Source organism: Oenanthe melanoleuca, chromosome 8, assembly GCF_029582105.1.
Source record: "Oenanthe melanoleuca isolate GR-GAL-2019-014 chromosome 8, OMel1.0, whole genome shotgun sequence".
Taxonomy (NCBI): Eukaryota; Metazoa; Chordata; class Aves; order Passeriformes; family Muscicapidae; genus Oenanthe; species Oenanthe melanoleuca.
The window spans coordinates 18177660-18197906 of NC_079342.1; the positions used below are offsets into that span (position 1 = coordinate 18177660).

Sequence of the window (20247 nt, forward strand, 5' to 3'; positions counted from 1 at the left end):
AACTCTCTGTCAGTAATGAGTTGCTAGTAGAGTCAATAAGCAAATAGGAAGGACCAGCTGTAGAAACAACTCAAAGTGGGAGGTTCTATCTATAAAAGGATCATTTAAAAATAATAAATTATAGCCTGAATACACCAAAGGAGGCTGTAGAATCTTTTATAATGAAAGTTTAAAGGACAAGCCAAAAGTAGCTGCCAAGAATAGAGCAAAAATACTTATGCTTGGCTTAGCTAAGGATACTGTAGTAATTCTCATAACATCCCTGCCTAGATTTACATTAATTTTCAATTTAGGTAATAAGATTGATTAAGCAAAATGTATACATATTTTGCAATAGCAATATGCATTGAGTTCTGTAAGGCATCTGACTCTGCGCCAAAACTGACTACAACCAGGTTACAGACTGGGCTGGGACAGCTGAAGATACACTTGGACATGATAAAGCAGGGTAAGACAGGGACTCTCCTCAGGGAGCTTCCCAAGGAACCCAGTGAGGTCTCCTCTAACAATGCTCTGCATTGCCTTCCTCCTGATGGAAGCTGCCACTCAGAACAATCTCAAACTTTTAAGTTTGGACCATTACTCTGTTAATGTTATTTCACTAAATAGTGAAGGCCACTTCATAGCTTAAATCTGAGCAAAAAACAACATACCCAAATGAAAAACTTCATTGCAGACAAGGACTGAAGGCTACAGAACAGGAGGTCCACACTCATTAAACATAAGGTACTAATGTGCCATGATAGCAACAAGTGATTTGCATTATAAGAGTGTGACACAAAGCTGAAGGATGATTTTTACATTTTTTACATGATTTTTTGTTGAGATAACTAGGGCATGGTATTGTCTTTGAGATCTTCAATTCAGAACTGAATTTAAAAAATAGCAAGGGAGGTATACCTGTGCTGTATGTGGTATCAATAAATGCTCTAGACAAAGTTCCAGTTACTGGTAAAATTCAAAGATCTTAGGTGATGTGGCAGTGTGTGTAGATGACCCAGTAACTCTTTGAGAAGTTCATAATGCCTTTATTTTTAGACACAGATTTCAACTGTGAGACATAATAGGCAAAGTATAACAGGACACAGATATTCATGCCCATCAAGACAGATACGGTTTTTTAGTCAAGAGACCTCTCATAATTTTGGGGTCTGAAATCTAATGAGTTAATCCTTCACTTACTCTACTGCTCTACTGTTATTCTAGTTAGCAAGTCCTGTCAAACTTAGGTCAGAGGCAACAGAAGAAAGTGATATTAAACATTTCTGCACTAAACTTCTCAAGGCCTGCAAAATTACCGACAAACACAGACAGAAACGTTAATCTGAATGAAGTCATAAAGTACAAAAAACCCCAAACTTCCCATTGAGTCACTTTGGGAATGCCAGATCAGTCATATCTCTTAAACTTTCCACAGTCTAGAACAAGATGTTCCAGAGATCAAGCCCACTACCATGACAACGTGCCCATGAGACGCAATATCATAAATGATAGTGTATCTAGTATAATTTATGATTTGTATGCTTAGAGGTAACAGAACTACCAGTTTTATCCTAAGTGCATTACAAGTACTTGATAAAAAGAATTACATGTGTCCTTCACAGTACCTTGAGCACAACTCCAGCCTCGTTTCTTCTTTCACATTAGACAGTTGAATGCTGCTTATCTTTAAACACCTTGAAGACATTAAATAAATACTAGAAACAGGATCCTAGCCTCAGGTACAAGGTACGTATTTGGACAGGCACACCTTTGCTGATCAGTCAGCACTTTCGAAAGTCACAGAACATTAATTTGACCACACAAATAAACACTAACAACTCATTAATGAATTGAGGACCATCAGTACTCAGGGTATTCAAATAGGAGCCTCACAGTATAAGCACATACAGCACGAACACCCTGAGGATACTGATCCTTTTGCACCCATCATGTTAAGACATACAAAAGTATGACGTTCTCTCTTCGTATTTATACTTGGCCTTGTACAATTCTATATTGGATTAATGACTCCTGTTCTCATGTATACACAAATACCTGCAAAAAGTCCACTTTCCAATCTCTCTCAAAAGTTCAGCTACAGAATGCAGAGACAAAAAGAACACCTGAAGGAAATTCACAGCAACTTGAATACTAAGTACCAGCCTTGAACATGAAGGTAAATGTGAAAAAATCATCCTGGATTTTGGTCTAACTGCAGCTCCAAAACACACATTTTTATAATTAATAGCAACTATTTCCTAATACAATATTTCATTTCAGTGTAATGCTTGGATTCCCCCACAGTTCCTTACAGCTTCATCAGTTGGTTTTCCCAATTAGCAGTTTAAGGGTTTGGGATCATGGCTGCTCATTTATACAAACAGTCTCTGCCCAGCTTGATGTTAAAAGCAAACCCCACGGTGCTGCACTTGCCATTGAAATTCAGAACAAGCACTAGCCAGTCAGCTGCTTCAAACTAGATTGCTGATATTTTGATAAAGTTCAGTTTTTCTAAACTAGTTTCTATAACATCTAGTATTCAAGTGAATATGAATTTGAAGTGTTATAGTGATGGGTAACAAAATCAAAACGCTAGTTTAATACTCTGTTCTGAATAAACCACAGTTTTTAATAAAGGTGCACCAGAAATATTAAAAGATCATTCATAGCATGTATGACCATTAACATACTCATCTGAGCTGTAATATACTCCTACTCACAAGTTGAGAAGGCAACTACTATCCACCACAACCAACTATATTTTAAAAGAAGTTTCCACAGAAAAGGATGGAGGAGGAAAAAAATTACTGAAAAAAGATTGTCAGCTATATAGCAAAACAAAAATCCCAAACCCCTAAAACAGTCCAAGTATTCTTTGCTAAATCACTTGAGTGAACCCAATGTATGATACAAAACAATAGACAAATACATTATTGAAAAAGCTCCGGAGACATGGTGGGTTTTCAGACACCTTTGGTGATTTAAAGGGAAGGCTTCATTGCTCTTGTAAAATTCCTTACACAGTAAGTTTAGAACTATCCTGGATTTTTCTCAACTTAATCATTTAGCTGTGAGCCTGAGGATCAGACTGAAATTTAACTGTGTCAAGCCAGAAGGCTCTATTTACTGGAAGCACATCAAGGTTCTCACATGAAATCTGATAATCAGCACAGTAGGATTAATGACAGAGGTGGTCAGGCTGATAAAGCAGCAGAACAGAAAACTGCTTAAATGAGTTTGGAACTGCATCCTTGATAAAGTTGTAATGCATTCTCAACCCTTCACACCAGAACTGAAGAGCTCTGGTCGAAACTGATGCAAAAGAAAAGAGTTTATCACTCAGTGTCTGCCTGCAGGGAGACTGTGGTGGTTTCTGTGAAAACAGACACCAGATACTCACACTACTACCACTGCACCCACAGTAATGCCACCAACTCTATCCAACACCTTAGGATGTCTAGTTTAGCTCACTGCAAGGGAGAATAGCAGAGAAAGGTTTTGAAGGAATTAGAGGACTTGTTTATGCCATAAAAATAAACTGGATACCAGGGATTACTCTCAATCAACAAATTCTCAAATTAATCAATTACTATGAATGCTGGAAATTCATCTTTACTTTTAGCTACCTTTTTCCCTCCACGTGAATTCTGAAATTCTCACAGGTAACCCAAGGTCTGTTATTTCCTAGTTATTTAGCCATGACCCAAGTCCATTGGTATCTTAATACATGACACAGCAGTTTCACCATGGAACCTGTAAATACAAATTCCAGTAACATACAGAACTTTAAAACATTTAACGTTAGAAAATGTCTCCATGCAAAACAAAAAATGCTATAAATGCATTACAGAAAGTTTTCCAAACAGGGAAATAAGACAACAACCAAACAAACCCTCGTTTTCAACTGTTACAAAAGCAGTCTTTATAAAGAAATGTCCTGCACTGAATCTCCTACACACCCTGAATAAAGTTCATGTCTACTCATTTGAAAGAATTAAAAACTTGCTTTAGTGAAAACTAAAAATTTCATATATCTAGCTAAACAGAAAAACTTCTGTGGAGTGACTTGCCTTTACACAAGGGGAGTTATATACATAGATATCTCAATGCCTTTGGGTATTAAAGCAATATAAAAATTTCCATTTTCTAATACAGGTATCTATTTACAGCAATAAAACTGGATAAAAGGATTTTTGGTTTAACTTCAAGGAAAAAAACATGACTTGTCATGGAATGAACATAATATACTGTAAGATAGTTTTCTGGAATTTCACTGAACTGGAAACACATAATCTCGGGTAAAGTCAGGAACTAGAACAAGGAAACAAATTATTTTTTCAGTGTCTGAAAGACAACTCAATATCCTGTTTCTCTACAATAAACCTTACCAGAACAGTCAGAGTAGCAGAACCACTATCAGCACTATAAAACTGTGTTTGACAAGTTGCTTTAAAAGGTCTTTTCCATGTCCCACATTCATAGCAGCAACCTACTGACTACATCAGATTTTCTCATTCATATTATTTACTTCAAACCAGTCTCTGATTATCAGAGTTAGAAGTGTGGCATAAGCAGCAAAGAAAACAGAAGAGCACTTAATTGTATTGAAATTTCAGTGTAATAAAATGTGGTTCCAAATACAGCAACCATGTATGGAACTCCTTAACACATGATCTAAGTGTTGTGAGGCAAAGACTACCAAAGGAATATGTACCATCCCACAAAACCAATAAATTAAAGACATTTACATATGGGAGAATCAATAGCCATCAGTGTTTAACACTACATGAATGCAAAAATGCATGGCAGAGGTCAAAAAATAAACCAATTATTTTTAGCTGTTTCTCCCATAAAGCTCTGCAAGTCCTCAAATAAATTACATGTGACAAAAAAACAGCTGGAAGAGTGATAGAAGAAATATTTGGAGCCTGAAAGTTCTTCATCACTCACTCATTTTGAGTAAAGCAAATACAAGGACTATCATCTGACTTCAGTGGAAAGATTTTGGCTGACATTCTTGTACTTTCCCATCATCAAACACGAAGTGATCAACGTTGAGAGGAAAAAAAACTAAACACACACCTTGAACACCTCAGAGAAGAAACCAGAGCCAATTTTCTCACATGTGAAGTCATCAAGACGAGTAAGTCTAGAAAAGGCACTTATCAGGGCTCTGTATGAAGAGGTACAAACTCTTCCTAGCTGGGATGCAGTCCCTTCTCCAGTGCCACCATCAAAGTCTTCAGCGCGCTCCAGGCGTGGTGGAAATCCTGCTATTGAATTCCGCTTACTTCGGTCCATTTTGAAAACAAGATTTTATTTCACTGCGGGAGGACTTCTCACATCTTAGGTAATTTGCTGTCTTCTCTACTCTTGGTGGATCCTAAAATACAAGAAATTGAGATTACCATTATTGTGAAGATATCTAGTAAATTTGATAGGACTCCAACAAAGCTTACACTGGTTTAAGAGAGTAAGAAAAGAATGAAGATATCCAAGTAGAGGCACAAAAACCAAAGAAATAAAACAAACCACCACACAACATCAACAGTAAAGACAGCAGCCTAATGAATTTTTCCTTCAGAGCCTATGCTCTGGCTATTCTGAGAAAAACAGGCTTGGAACTCAAAATTTAACTGGTAACAAACAATTTTCATTCCCTTCCCCCCAACCGTTTTTTTTTTTTTAAACTTAAATTCTGGTTGCTACAGCAAACAACCAAGCAGGAGGAAACCCACAAAATGTGACATTTTATTCTACTTCAGTTGCAGTTGGGTGACCAATCTACTGCTACAGCAAGAAACTACTTCACTTTCGGAAGTGAACAAGGGATCTCCAACTATAAAAAAAACACAGATCAATTTTCAATTGACAGAAGAAAAGTTCTTCACTTGAAGCATCAAAACCTTGTTTTTAAAGCTTCCATTTATGAATCTTCCAAGACCAATTCCTTACCTCATAGGAATACAAAGTTATATCCACTGAATATCTAGCCCCCAAATTTATAAAACCACTAACAATCCTGCTACAAAAACAATCTGCCAGACAAATTTCCTCACAAAGGTATTTTTTAAAGCTATATTAATTTCAGTTCAACTGAAAACACAGGAAACTACATTTGCCAAGTAGGAGTAAAGGGGGAAAAAAAAGGGAGGGGGACTAAGAATTTTTTCTCTTTTGAAGAGGATGATGAAGTAATCAGGATGAGTCTGGAGTCCATCAAATTCAGTTTGGACTGGCAAACTTGACAGGTAGCCTAATTTTTTCTTTAAACCTTAGACTTAGGAGGTTATTCATCTATTCCAAACTTCATTGTTCATTTACAGCAATTTGCTGAGCACCTATAAAGTCTGAACAAAGTGAACAGTCACAAAGAGGATAAACAAAAAACTAGAGGGAGAGGAAGGAAACAATAACAATTTTTTTTAAAAGTGGGCAAAATAACCACAGGGCAGGCAATTACACTTCTGATTACAAAGATGTACAGAACCTGAACAATACACTACATTTGAAAAGTATCTCAAAAACAGAGGCACACCAGCTGTCCCCTGAAAACACAGCAGCGCTGCTATAACCATGTTTTGCATGCAATGTATCTTTTAGAGATGCTCTGTGCCAACACATCAGGCACACATACAGTCCTTCCCTGCTTTCAGAAATAAGCTCTGCTGAACTGTCTGGAATTAATTTGAGGTTGACCGCTCCAAATAAGAAGAGTGTTTATTTCAAACATCTTAACACCTCTCTAAATGGATGTCAGTGGGTATAAGGGACTCTTACCAAGGCACGATTATGAAAATTTAATCTCTATCAAATCCCATATCATGGTTTTCCTACAGAATTTTGTATGCAGACTCCCACATGCCTGATCTTACTGCACTTTTCAGGTAATAGTGGCCAACTGGTACACAGGAGATCAGGATCCAGTTTCTGATCTCATATTCTTAACTTAGGAGCCTTGAGGGTCTGGAAAAGGCACAGAAGCACCACAGGAAGATAAAGCCCATTGCATGTCCTTGATGGAGAAAAAGAGCCCAGAGAACCTCCTCAGTTACAGACAAGATGCCTGGGAGTTTCCAACGCCTGCTTAAATAATTCCTTTTGATCTGAAAAGGACAAGCTATACTTTGGTTACTTTTCAAGGAGATAAAGAAAGAACTGTCTGTGGAAGGAGAACAGACAGAGGAAGCCATGGTATTAACAGTCCATTTTTTTGATCAGAAGATGTTATCTTTGAAGACTGACCAGAAAACCTACTGTAATTGAAGGAACAATTTTTTAGAACTTATTTCCATCAAAGTAGCACCCACACTTTTCATGGAAGGAGGCAAGCATTTGCCCCCAGAAATGCACAACCTGACAATCTAGTATCACAGGGTACCATAGGATCACCACTCCACAGAAAGTGCAGAATCCCCAAATAAATCCAGCAAAGAAACACATCTACACTGCAACCCAGCAAACTAAAAACTAGAAGTTCTCAGGCAAAGCAAGATTTAAAAAAATGGAAAAACAAAATAGGAAAGACTGCTGTTGTTTGAACTAGAAGACAGACCAAGTTAGATATGCAGTATTAAACAGGAGGAAAAGCCTAAATCTCTTAAAGATCCACATATCATTAACAGAAGATGGCCTCAACACAGTTTCTACATCTATTTAACAAAGCAAAAAAGCTCCCTCACACATATACACATCTTTTTGATTGAAATCCCATGGTGAACTTTGCAAAACTCTGTACAAATTCCACAGCGAGTGAAGAGATACAATGTACTTCACACAAAATAAACCCCAAAAGGTTCTGCCATCTGGATTCCCAAGTAACCCATTCCCTCATTTTTGCCTGCTAGAGTTTACCTTTCCAGACAGCTACACAAAATCCTTGGAAATTATTAGGATACATCTCCATTATCTTGCCTAGGACTGCATACACAGAATTAGAGGAAAATTTCAAGTGGGCACAATTCCAAGTGGGCCTCCTGTCATTTTGGCCAATTACACTAATGATCACATTCTCAATGAAATCAACCAAGGTTTAATTGACTGTCAAGTCAGTCTGAGGTACTTTAATTTACTACCTTGTATGGTTAATTAAAGTGCACTGAACAGAATCCAAGACTATCCTGTAAATCCTGTAACCAACTAAAAGATTGTTGGGTGGCTTTTTTCATATTAAGGTTCAGCTTTAAAACTCTTAAGTTATGCTCAACAGACAGCTAAAAGACACTATGCACTAGAAAAAACATTTCCTAATACAGTCTCAGCTTTCAAAACAATTTTTCTGACACTCCTATACAAGAAAAATGCACCCCACTATGCTAAGACCAAAGTAATTCTGAAATTTACCTCCCAAAATGCATATCTGCTCTATTCAGCCATTTCTTACATTTCTAAAAAGCACAATTTCAGAATGTTTCATGCCCCATCACATTTTAATTTCTTGGCTTACCAAAACATATCTTGAAGAAAAAAAACCCCATATTAATATTATATTAAGATCAGGTTTTTCCCTGAATGAATGCATTGATTTTTTTATTCATAGAAATTACTATAAATATAACTACCATCAGCATTAATTTGGTTAGAGATTTACTTTTCAAAACCAGTGCCTGAGCCTGCAATTATTTAAAGATGGAAACCCCACAACAGCACAACAAGTTATATCCTAAACAGTGTCAAACTAACAGGTGGCATATATTAGCCAGTAATTAACATTTTCTATTTCATAGATATAAAAATGAGTAAGGCTCCTCTACTTCAGCAGCATCCCTTCTATGCCTCAGAGTATAAATCAAGATTCTTCCAAAAAATATTTCAACTCATTACTAAAAAGTTTTCTGTCCCCAGCATCTTTATAAATATGTGCATATTTGCACTCAAATGTCAAACTCACAATTTCCTAAAAGATGGCCCTAATAACAACAACCATTTTTAGACACAGAGACTGTCACTAGGCATTCAGCCTGGAAAGCAATAAATCTGGCAGACGCATGTTATTAATTTGAAAAGGTTTTTTTCTGAAGAACAAGATGCCAAAGCTTTGACAAAAGTCATTTGTCAGGAGTTAACTATTTAAACTTGTAGTCTGATGAAACTTCAACAGCCAGCACTACAAAAACATAAAGGAATTAAAGGAATTATGCTGGCAAGTGTCACTCAAGAAAATAATAACTCAAGGGGGAAGAAGACTTCACTTGTAGTACTGTGCAAATTTCAGAAGTGCTTCAAAGAAATGTAAAGAACAAACTTTTCTAAATACTGAATTGACTGAGGTCCTTAGTCTGGAGGAAAAAAAAATAAAAACAAGGAAAAAATATTTTAAAATGAAACCCATGAATTTAAACTGAACAGGTAAAAAGAACCAGGCACTCAACAGTTCTCAGCTGCTGCCACCTGCTCCCCTAATAGAGGAAAGTTCCTTGGTACGTCCATTACTCAGCTTCTTCTCCTTGAGAGGAAGATGAAACCAAATATTTACAGATGAGGTAGCTACAAATACCAGAGCTTTGGCTATGTTTGGCCCAGCTCATCCTGAACCTGAAGTCTTTTTTGACTATTTTATGGGACAAGTCTTTAGATTCAGTTTACAGTCTTTCTTAAAACTGCATTCGAACATGAAAATCCCAATATTTTCTATTTTCACTTACATGGCATTCTGCTTTAATTTCATCTCCCCTATACAGGATAATTCCCAGCTCTAGCCAGTACTGTCATAGCATAAGCTTCCTGCAAACTAGGACTGACATTCCTCAGAAGAGACCTGCATTAGCCCTACTACACCACTCCAGAAACTGGAAGTCTGCTGAACTGCATCATGGTTTTATAATGCAAACAAACCTCCACGAGAGGCTAAGCTGAAACAAACAGTTCATTTATTTTGTAACTGTAGCCAAGTTTGAAATGAGTAAGAGAGACCAGCTATTACTGCAGAGCTCAGGATTCAGGGCCAAGGCTGTAGGTTTAAAAATATTTTCATCAGGCATAGGCATAAATTCTAGCACATATTTAGAAGGCAAATATAACTGAGGGAGCATATTAAAAATTCACAAACAAAACTACTTGATCCTTATGCCCACAGTGTAATTACCAGCATTTTCTAAGGTCCAATTACAACACAAAACTAAAGCTCTACCAAGAACCTTGCAACAATTCTTTCCTCTCCTAGCCTGGTTTCAGTCACTCCAATCCACAGTGCAGACAGGCTCTAGCCTGGTTACAGAGCATGGTTAGAGTTAAATAAGCACTCAAGTAGATCATGTACAAGACACAGCTGCTGCTTCAAATGAATAATTTCAATACATTATGTTTGGTTAACAAAACAGAGCCCAGTAGAGACAGTGAGAAGCTGCTCATGCCTTCCAGGTGTCAGCAGGCTGACATTTGCTGAGCTCTTTACAAAAAGAAAGGGAATCAAAGCCTTCTAATACCAACAGGTATTGTAACATCTCAATCTAGGAATTTCCCCCCCAGCCTCTCCACGGGGTTTGCAATGAGGGCTGACAGCTCTGTTAGCACTGAGGGTTTCACATGAGACTGGAAACAACTTTTGCTGTTTCAAGGCAGCCAGTGAGACAATCCAGAACGGCAAAGCAAAGGAAAGAGAACACGAATGCCTGAAAGAGGGATGAAGACAAAGTAAACAGGCTGAATTTCATACCTGCCTGACATCTTTCAGATACAATCTTATATTTATGCATCACCACACATGGCAGTCAATATTGGTATTTTCAGCTAAAAGTATCATCTCCACAATATTTAAGACACATTCTGTAGCCTACCCTTACTAAGCACAAGCCTGTGTTACTGGTTTCACCTTACAGTCAAACACCAAGTACCCTGTTTACTGCACAAACTGACCAGTAACACAGCCTTCACTAACTCAGGACTTTTTCAAGTGAGAACAGGGCTTCCCAAACCCGTTGTTCTCAAGGTAATACAGACGCTGATGTCTGTTGGTATTTACAAACCAATCTGAAGCTCCCTGTACAATGGAAAACACTTAACTCATGGACCTGGACCGTACAAGGTCAGCCTTCAAAAGCAAAGTTATCTCAACCAACTCCACTCCTGGCTGGAAAAGCTGTTACATTTCTCCAGTGCAACCAACAGGACAATCAAAGCAGAAAGTGGCTTAGCCACTACCAGCAATGTGTTCAACTTAACAAAAAGTGACAGGATCATATGAAAAGAAGCTTACAATTTAAATCAGAAAGAAGACTTGGCAATAGACAACAGATGGAGCCAGTGTGATACAGTTGCTGATTATTAGATGGACTTACTGATGAACACACAGCTCCAAATGAATGTGTTAGGGAACTAATAAGCAGGAAAAGGGCTTTAAGAAAAATTTGTGAACATTGATCTTTTTTTGATCTTGCCTAGCAGAGCTCTTATTTTTGTGCCAGTTTGCAAGATGCCACACTGCAAGGACACAATAAAGAGCTTTGCCATTGTGCAAATGCATGGTTGTCTGCTACAGGAAAAATACAGAAAGGGAACCTATGATGCAAGTGAACCACAAGCTTCATTCTTTTCTGCAGCAGACACAGAAGCAACAGCCCCCTCCTTTAACCTTGCATTTCTTTCATGAGTCTGTGAAACCATTTGCATAAAGGATTACAATGGCAAAAGCAAATATCTGGAATTAGAGGGTATAACTAGGTTACAGGAGGCCTGTGCCACCAGAGCAGCTCTTTTGAACTAACTCTGTCCTCCAACAGTCACAAAGATACGAAGAGCTGAAGCAAGGATTGCTCTGTAGGCCCTAATTTGTGCTTGGTAGCACTGCCAGCTGTTCATCCTAATGAAAAGCCACAAAACGAATCAAAGCAAAAAACACAGGAGAACACACACTTGCCACCAGGTACAGGGAACACACTTTTGCCTTCAGTTTAAACTACTGGTTTTGCATGAAAGTTTTACACAAACCAAAACGGACAATGGAATTATTCAGCCATGTCTACAGCTGAACACTGCAAGAATCAGAAAATGACATTTTTATTGGCATGCAACAATAATTTCCAAGGATGATGACTAAATGGAAAGGTTTATGACTAGTCCACACAGCATGTCAGAGTTTCTCATAAAAAAATCTTATCTTAGGTTGCAAATTCCACGGCCTAATTAAGTCCATGGAACTGTAAGTCTGTTGATTTTGCAGACAATAAAATATGCTAGAACTCTGATCGCTATTAAAAAAAAAAAAAAAAAGAAAAAACACAGTCGAAGCACAAAGGCTTCTCATAAACTAGCTTGAATGTTAGCTGTTGCTTTTTTTAGAGGGGCAAACAGGAAAGCTTAAATAGAAGTCAACTCAGTACTCTTCAAATTCAACTCATTACTCTTGAAATTGTAGCTTCCAACTATTACAGCACCACTTACAGGAACACCCAAGTGGAAAGTCCCCCGTACTTGAAGCAAAAACCCTTCGGACCCACCAAGGAATACAACATTAAGAGTGGCCACCTACACTTATGCAGCACGCCTCACCTGAAAGCCATAAAGCAAGCACATATGTACATACACTTGAACACTCGACCCTGTCATTAACGCGTGATTCACGTACTCTTACAGGGTAGTACTTAAACAGCAAAACCCGAGCCAAGCCCTCACACCCCTCGGCAAAGCGAACATCCTGGCCGGGCAAAGATCCGCGCCGGGCGCTGCCAGACCCTTGCCCCCGGATCAGAGCGCGGCTTTTCGGCGGCGCCGCCGCCCCTCACCTGCCGCCGCCGGGGCGGACGCGGCCCCTCCGCGCACCTGCTCCCCGCAACGCCCCGCTCACCTTCCCGCAGTGAGACCCCTCCTCCGGCAGGGAGCCCCTTCCCCGGAGCGGCCCCGCTCCCCGCCGCCGACCCGCCCGGACCTGCCCCGCGCCGCCCCCGCGCCGGCCGTTACCTGAGCGGCGGCGCCTGCAGGGCCCGCGGCCGGCGCGGGCTTTCATGGCCGCATCCCTCACCCGCGGCCCCTCAGCACCCCGGCGCGGGTCCGCCCCGCCGCTGCGGCCGGCGCGGGGGCCCCATGTGAGGCGGGAGCCCGGCTGCGGGACCCGGGACCGCGACCGCCGGCTCCGCCTCCTCCTCCTCCTCCTCCTCACGAGCGCCACCGCCCACAGCGCCGGGGCGGGACCCGGCCGGGAGCCGCCCCTCCTCACCAGCCAATCGGCACCAGGCGAAGTGTGATGGACAGTGTGTCCCGACTAATGGGAAAAGGAAAGCGGGCGGAGGGATTCGCAGGTAGTCCACGAGAGTGCCCCTTTCCAATTGGTCGTGAGAGCTTGAGCGACATGAATTCTGACGAATCATAGGAGCGACAGTAACTCCGGAGAGACGCGCGGGAGGCAGCGGAGGAAGAAGAGGGGGCGTTGCTATGGGCGCCTCGCTCTCATTGGTCAGCCCATGGGGCGGGCTACAAATAAGAGAGTTGGCCAGTAGGAGAACGGGGAGAGCAGTGATGGACAGGCGGGACAGCCAATCACCGTGTGTTTATAGCGGCGGCTGAAGCTGTTAGTAGGGCGGGCGTTCGGATGTCTCGGTCCCTGTCGCCGTCCCCGTCCCCTCCTCCGCACGCGGCCCTCGGTGACCGCAGCTGGGCTCCGTGATGTAACCCTGCTGTTCCTGCCTCTAGTTACCCGTCCCCTGCTACGTTTCCCACAGGACTCATCCCTTTCTCTGTTGTCCTCCTCTGTCCCGGACTTGGAACTTCAGCGTTTACTCTTCCCGTTCTTCCCATCTCCTGGGGTCGGTCACACGGCTCGGCCCCACCCCGGTCCCCGCCTGGAACCTTTTAATCCAGCTCAGATATTCTGGGGGTTCGGCTGCCAAGATGAAATAAACCTGCGATTTTTCACATGCAAACTTTTGTTTTTTCAAATAATCACTTATGCCCGTGTAGGCAGCCTGTAACAGGTATGGAAAAAGATACCCTTCTTCCTGCTGCGACGCACTGCCAGGTTCCAAGTATCCATTCCAAAGCACAATGGCAGGACTAGAACATCTCATTAAACTGTGGTGAGGGGGTTTGGTTTTGTTTTACATTGGCGAGAAGCTGATTTTTCCCTGACCTCATCTTTGGCAGAAGCTGAACTATTTTTACTAAAACTCTTCAACAAACAAAGTCCATTTATTATACAGTTTTGGATAGAATAACAATCCCAAACCGTTAAAAGCCAGAGGAGTCATCACTAAAAAGGGTCTTGGATGAGAATGTGTCACTCAGCTTTACCATACGGTATTAGTAATCAGTTTTTCATTATCGTTCATCATTAATTTTACATCTAGTCTTTTCTGTGTGTTCTAAAATGTACTTGAGGGAGTTTGATGTTGACATATTAGCACCAGCTCTAAATACTGAACAGAGACTTATTCTTACAGTTGGATTAAAATCTCTCTATTCTGCAATATCTTGATTAAATTTAGTCTCAGAATTCAGTCGAGTCTACAGTAAAACTTACTTCGTATGTTTAACTACAAAAAAAAAACAATCATCTTTGCACAGGTAACAGATTAAAAGTGTGTGGGCAAAAAGTGTCTTATGTTCTTAATTTCGTCCTGGATTTCCTTCATAGGAAATTTTCCCACACTCACAAATGTTAAATTATCAACCACCTGCAAACATCTATTCTAATGACAGCTCAAACACAGGGTGCAGCAAAGTTTTGGTAATTAAGACATTAAAAATTACTATCATGTCCATCATATTTTAATGAGATCACATTTTAAAGCAGATGGGAGTGCCCAGATCCACCAGTCTCTTCTCTCTATATTCAAGCAGAACTGAGTCTCAGAATGGAGGTTTCTAGCAAGATTTTCTACCTAGAATTTGGGGTTTTTAAGTTAAGTTTCAATGCTTTATATTTTGCTGGGATTTATCTCGGCAAGATTTTGTAAAGACAGCTCTGGAACATCTCCGGGGTTCTTCACCATGTCAGGATCCAGTGATCCCTGCGACCTCGTAAAAAAAAGAAGAAAAACAAAACCGTTTTTTTTATCGTTTCCTCTATAAAATTCCCCGGTATCTTCGTCCCTACTGTTTTGGGAGCTATTAGTTGGCTTTAAGATGACATCTGGTGGTAGGTTTTTGTTACTGCTCTCTTTAGGAACTGATCCCAGAGCTACGCAAATGAATTATCTTTCCCCTGTTCCCCATTAAAATTTTTACCTCGTTTTTGTTTCCCAAGCAAAATATGTGTAATTCCTGCTTTTGGACTGCAAATATCTTACTGGTAACATCCAGAAATCCACATATCCCACAGTCTGGTGCGAAGTAACATCATTAAAACACACCAGAGCCATCCAGTAAAATTGAATCTCAGCTGGAAACACTCACATCGTGTTTCACGTTGCATGAGTGTCACTGTGACTCGTGACATTACTGAGAGGGAAATAAAACCATCTTATGAGCCCTCCTATGGCTTCATCACGACGGTAAGTCCTACGTTTTGAAAGCAGAAGAAACCGTACAACAGAATAAACTGCAGAAAGAACCGACACAAAGTCCCCGTCCCCCCTCGCAGCTGGCAGAAGCACCGGGGCAAATCTGCAGCCTTGAACTCTGCAGAAGAGTGACTTCTGTGGTCTCCCTCTGTTTCCTGGAGAGAAGAAAATGAACACCGCATTAGAAGACTCATCAAAGAGACTCATCAAAGGCAAAGCCTCGCAGATGTCACAGCGCTCTCGGTTCTGCCAGATATCCTCTGGCATCCCAGAAGGGTCCCACAATTTTTAAATGCCTGGGCTCACAGCGGGTATTCCCCTTTCCTCCGGATGCCTCCAGGCTACTCCGTGCAAAGATCGGACACTCCAAAAAGCAGCTCTGTGGCTTTGTGGTTTGCTCCTCTCTGCTCTCAGACTGACTCTCTCTTCCAGACGGATCACTTTGGCTTTTTAAATGTGACAAAGGTTTGGCGAAGGAGCAGCGGAGGGTTCACTCACGGTTGGACTTAGACGTGAGAAGGTGGGTGAGAGTAGGCGGAAGGGGGAATTCCCTCCCTCCGGATTTTGGAAATGCCCCGGAGGAGAGAAGTCTGGGAGATTTCTCCTGCATAAGAAGAATGCTGATGCAATGAACCCACTGCAGCAGAGCAGGTGTTTTCCCCAGCAGAGGTTCTGTGGGCTCCAAAACTAAACGTGTCACACGACAGGGACTGTCTCTCTCTGTTCCCAAGGGACCAAGACAGTGGTTTGACCTCACAGTATTGTGATGAGATTGGCATTTTAGTGATTTAGCCCATTAAATACTTTATGTAATGAAACCTGTCAAGAAAAACATCTTTGGATAGGATTGGCCAAATTGTGCTCTGATTTACTCCCGTGGAGATCTGAAGTCATGTCACAAGGGCTGGAAGAGAGAGAGTCCCCATGGGAATGCCAGGAATTTGCTCTTCATTAATGTCAACATAGTCCCTTTTCTAGCCCCTGTCCTAGGTGGACATTTAACAGAACAGCCATGAAAAAAATGATGCCTTTCAGTTTTTAGCCACACACAAACCCCCTAGATTTTGAAAACCATCTTAATGGGTTCCCTGGGAGGAATATTCTGCCACCCATGCCTCCCTCAGCCAGCCTTGCAAGTGGCTTTTGCAGAACAGGGGCAAGTTTGCTTGTGGGTGAGAGGGCATTTCCTGCTACTCTGAGCAGGGGAAGGGGGAAGGCACAGCTGGGGCTGTGCTCTGACCCCCTGCCCCTTGTTTTGTCATGCCATGCTCCTGGCAGCAAGGAGGGCTCCATGGGGGCAGATTGCATGCTGTCCTCTGGACAAGGATGGACCTGCCTGCTCACCAACTGGGTTAACAATTGTGTCTCACCACTGGTGCTGACAAGGTGGCCAGTGTGTCCTTGTGCTCAAAGCTGTGCTGCCATGTCACCCCAAACCCAACACTACATGTCTCTGCACGAGATCTGGCAACCATGGGAATGGCAGAGCATCTTCCATGTTCCTATTCCACGAGGCTGGACAGAGCCCAAGCAGGAGGCTGGCACAGCACCAGCCATCCTGCCTCAGAAACTGGAAAGGGACTGATCTAGGGCAGATGGATATGCCCAAACTGACAGCTCCTGTACTGGGACTGGTTCCACAGTCTTGTGCTCCCCTGCCTGCTCTTCATGGCCATCTGCTGCCTTGGCTGCAATTCAGAGCCTGTTCACCCTGCCACAGTGCTGTGGCATGGCTATGACCAGCTCCATGGTTATGGAGTGGCACTGAGCTGACCAGCTGGCTCCCCCTGCTCTGAGGTGCTCCCAGCCTTGAGGCTGTGCAACCACTGGGACAATGAGCCAGGACTGACCCTGTGTCACTGTGCCTTGCTCCAGCCCTTGGGAGCTGAGGAGCAAAGAGTGATACCCCAATACTCAGGACAGGCCTGGGGCATGGTTTCTCTCAGCAGCACCTGAACTTTTGAAATGCCTGAATACCAGTTTTGTAGGGGAAAACCTTAAACATCTGACAAAGCTGTATTTGCTTTGTATTCACCCACCAAAGTGCAGAAACACAGATTTGCACTGTCTTGGACCATGGTGAATGCTGAAAGAGGCCACGCAGCCCCATGAAGATGGAGGCCAAGAGCCCAATGGCCATCAGGCCCAACTCTCCTGCCCCATGATGAGGCACAAAATGGTTTCTGCATTTCCTGATGCATTGTCCTCACCCCCCAGCTAAGCCAGATTATCTCTGGGATGAAAGCACAGGTTTTTGCATCCTCAGGCTGCACAGCAGCCTCTCCTTCTCTGATTATGATCCTCACAGTTGCACTCACTCCTTTTCTCTGCAGTTATAACAGTGAAGAGACTTGTCCCTTTTGTGGCACTGAAATTGGAGACTTCTGTCACCACAGGGCTCTTCAGCTTATCCCCCCACCCCCAGCCACGCCAGGCTTGGGCACCTTCAGCTCTGTCCCTGCTTTCTCCAACCCTTTTTGCAGAGCTGAAAGACCTACAAGTATCCAGATGATACCGGATTCCTGCTCAGCTCTCTGAGAGATCCCTCTCTCTGATCAGCCTGTCCCCAGATACATTTTGGTTTCCCAGATCCTTAATTTTCCCTGGCTCCCTGAGCCAGTGAAGTCACAGTGTTTATTGTTCCTTGCCAAGAATGATTCTCTAACTGTGATGCTTTGCTGTCTGATCCACTTTTTTCTTCTTCTTTTTTTTTTTTTTTCCCCCAGTTTTGCTCTTTCTTTCTTCCTTTGCAGAGCTACCAAGCTGTGGAAAGCTCTTGGAACGGAAGATGAGTCAGGACAGATATGCAGAGGGAAGAAGATGATATTCCAGCCTTGAAGTCAGGTTCACTGCCTGCGTCATTGTTATTAAAAATAGATGAATGGCAGTATTCTTCACATTGGAGGAGAGACACTGGAGATGTAATAACCCAGGCTGCTGAGCAAATGCTCCCTCTGTCTGCCTGCAAGTCCCAGTGGCATCTTCTGCTCTTTGATAAATTCTCTTTTCTTGGCTCTGACTTGTGGGATTTAATTTGCCTTTCATAAAAAACTGGTTTAATGTTTCAATTTTGGGAGGGGGAATGACTCACTCAATGATTAGCTCTTCTCTAGTCAGTTGACTTCCAGCTTCCTTGAGAATTGAAAATTCCTGCAAGTGCCAAGTTGTCTCCCTTTGAGAGCAGTCCCTCTCCTCATTCAGCACCAAAGAGCTTCTGGAGGATAAAAGCAGCTGTTTTGGGATGATACCTGGGCCTGTCTAGCCCAAGACCACCCTAATCATGCCCCATCCTCATGAAAAACCAAGGGGACAGGGGGCAGGCAGGCTGGGATCTGCTGGGCTCTGCAAGGCTGAGATGTGCACCAGCTGTACTCCCCATGTCCCTGGCAAAGGGCAGAGGGGAGCGAGGCCAATAAACAAGAAATGGGATTATTTACATGAGCCGAGAGCCCAGGTGAACCATCCACTTGCCCAGAGCCATCCCTCTGTTCAGAACACCCACTGCTGCAATCACTCACCACTGGGATGGTGAAACAGGTGATCACTCTTCAGATTGTGTGGGGCTGCAGGTTGTGGTGGCAGCGAGGCCAAAGCTCTGCACCCTTGGGGGACACTCAGCCTGTGTCATACCCTGGGCTGGGAGGCACAGCCCAAGGACTGAATTTTTTTTCCCAGGGCCAGCCCTTCCCTCCCTCCTGTGCCCTTACTTCCCCTCAGCTCTTTCACTGCCACTATTTTCTATTCACTTATTTTCTGTGATCTGCTTCTTCCGATTAAATTATTATAACCAACATTATAATCTCTGGTCTGCTCCATGACTTGGCCAGCAGCCAGGAAAAAAAGAATGGGAGCTGGATAGTGCCACAGCTAGAGGGAGGTGGGACAGTGGCAGAAGTTGATGTTGTGGTTTTTGAGCACAAAACTTTCTTTCAAAAGTTTTTCTAAGTCTTCAACTCTCAATGCTACCCAGACCTGCCCTGCTAGGGCCTGCAAGGGTGTTTTCAGTCTTACTCAAGAACAAGCTGAGAACCTACACAGACATGGAGGGCTGCTGCCTGCTGTCTGAGGGGAATGGTTTTGCTTATTCCATGAGAAAGCGGCTGTCTACCAGCGGGATGTTAAAATTCCCTTGTTTTTGCTCTCTTCTCCAGGGTGGGACATCAGCAGTACCATCTTAAAGGCATTGTCACACAGATGCAGTCCCTTTTCTTGATCTCAATTGCTCCTTCCTTGCTATGGGGAGCTAAAAGTACCTCATTAGTGTGTTAATAATAATCCTAACGGGTAGGGAGATCAGCTAAGTAATAGCAGTGACCTGCAGGGGGGCTCATCTGCCCAGATTTATGGTGCAGCTCACCAACCCATCCGGGGACTGCCAGCCCCCCTTCTCCCTGTCCCCGGCTGTTGGAAATACCCCGTGCAGTGTCTATGTGCTTAATTAAAGCAGAGGGACCGGTAGCCTTGACGACTGCGAGCCATCCTCTGTAAGCCAGCTGAGATAGATATGGTTTTGGCATCTCCAGTCTCCAGGGAAAGGCCGGAGCAGAGAAGTGAGTCAAGCACAGAGGCGTTTGATGTGCTCATGAGCTGTGGGCACAGCCAGCAGTGCCGATGTCCCCTGGAGCTCATGCCTGGGGAGATGCCCTGGTCCCTTGCTGGTGATATGTGGCTCCTGGCCCGGGAGATGCACAGTGCAGAACTGAGAGACCAAACCTGTCTGGAGCAAATGAAGCTTTGGTCTGTTGGGTAGCCCTGCAACCTCTGTGGGTAGTAGAAGACTCCTATAAGCAACTAAGTAGCTGTAAATATGCATAAAATAATTCCCTTTAGAACT

General features: G+C 42.7%; 1 protein-coding gene across 1 annotated transcript in view; it reads right to left on the reverse strand.

The window, feature by feature from the left end:
• TESK2 (testis associated actin remodelling kinase 2) overlaps positions 1–13069 on the reverse strand; it is a 78161-nt gene extending 65092 nt beyond the window's left edge. Inside the window, exons 1-2 of the mRNA XM_056497164.1 lie at positions 12877–13069; positions 5065–5365 (exon numbers count right to left, since the gene is read on the reverse strand). Coding sequence (XP_056353139.1) covers positions 5065–5283 — 219 coding nt within the window. The 5' untranslated portion in view covers positions 5284–5365; positions 12877–13069. The remainder of the gene's footprint in view (positions 1–5064; positions 5366–12876) is intronic.
• Positions 13070–20247: the final 7178 nt, after the last annotated feature.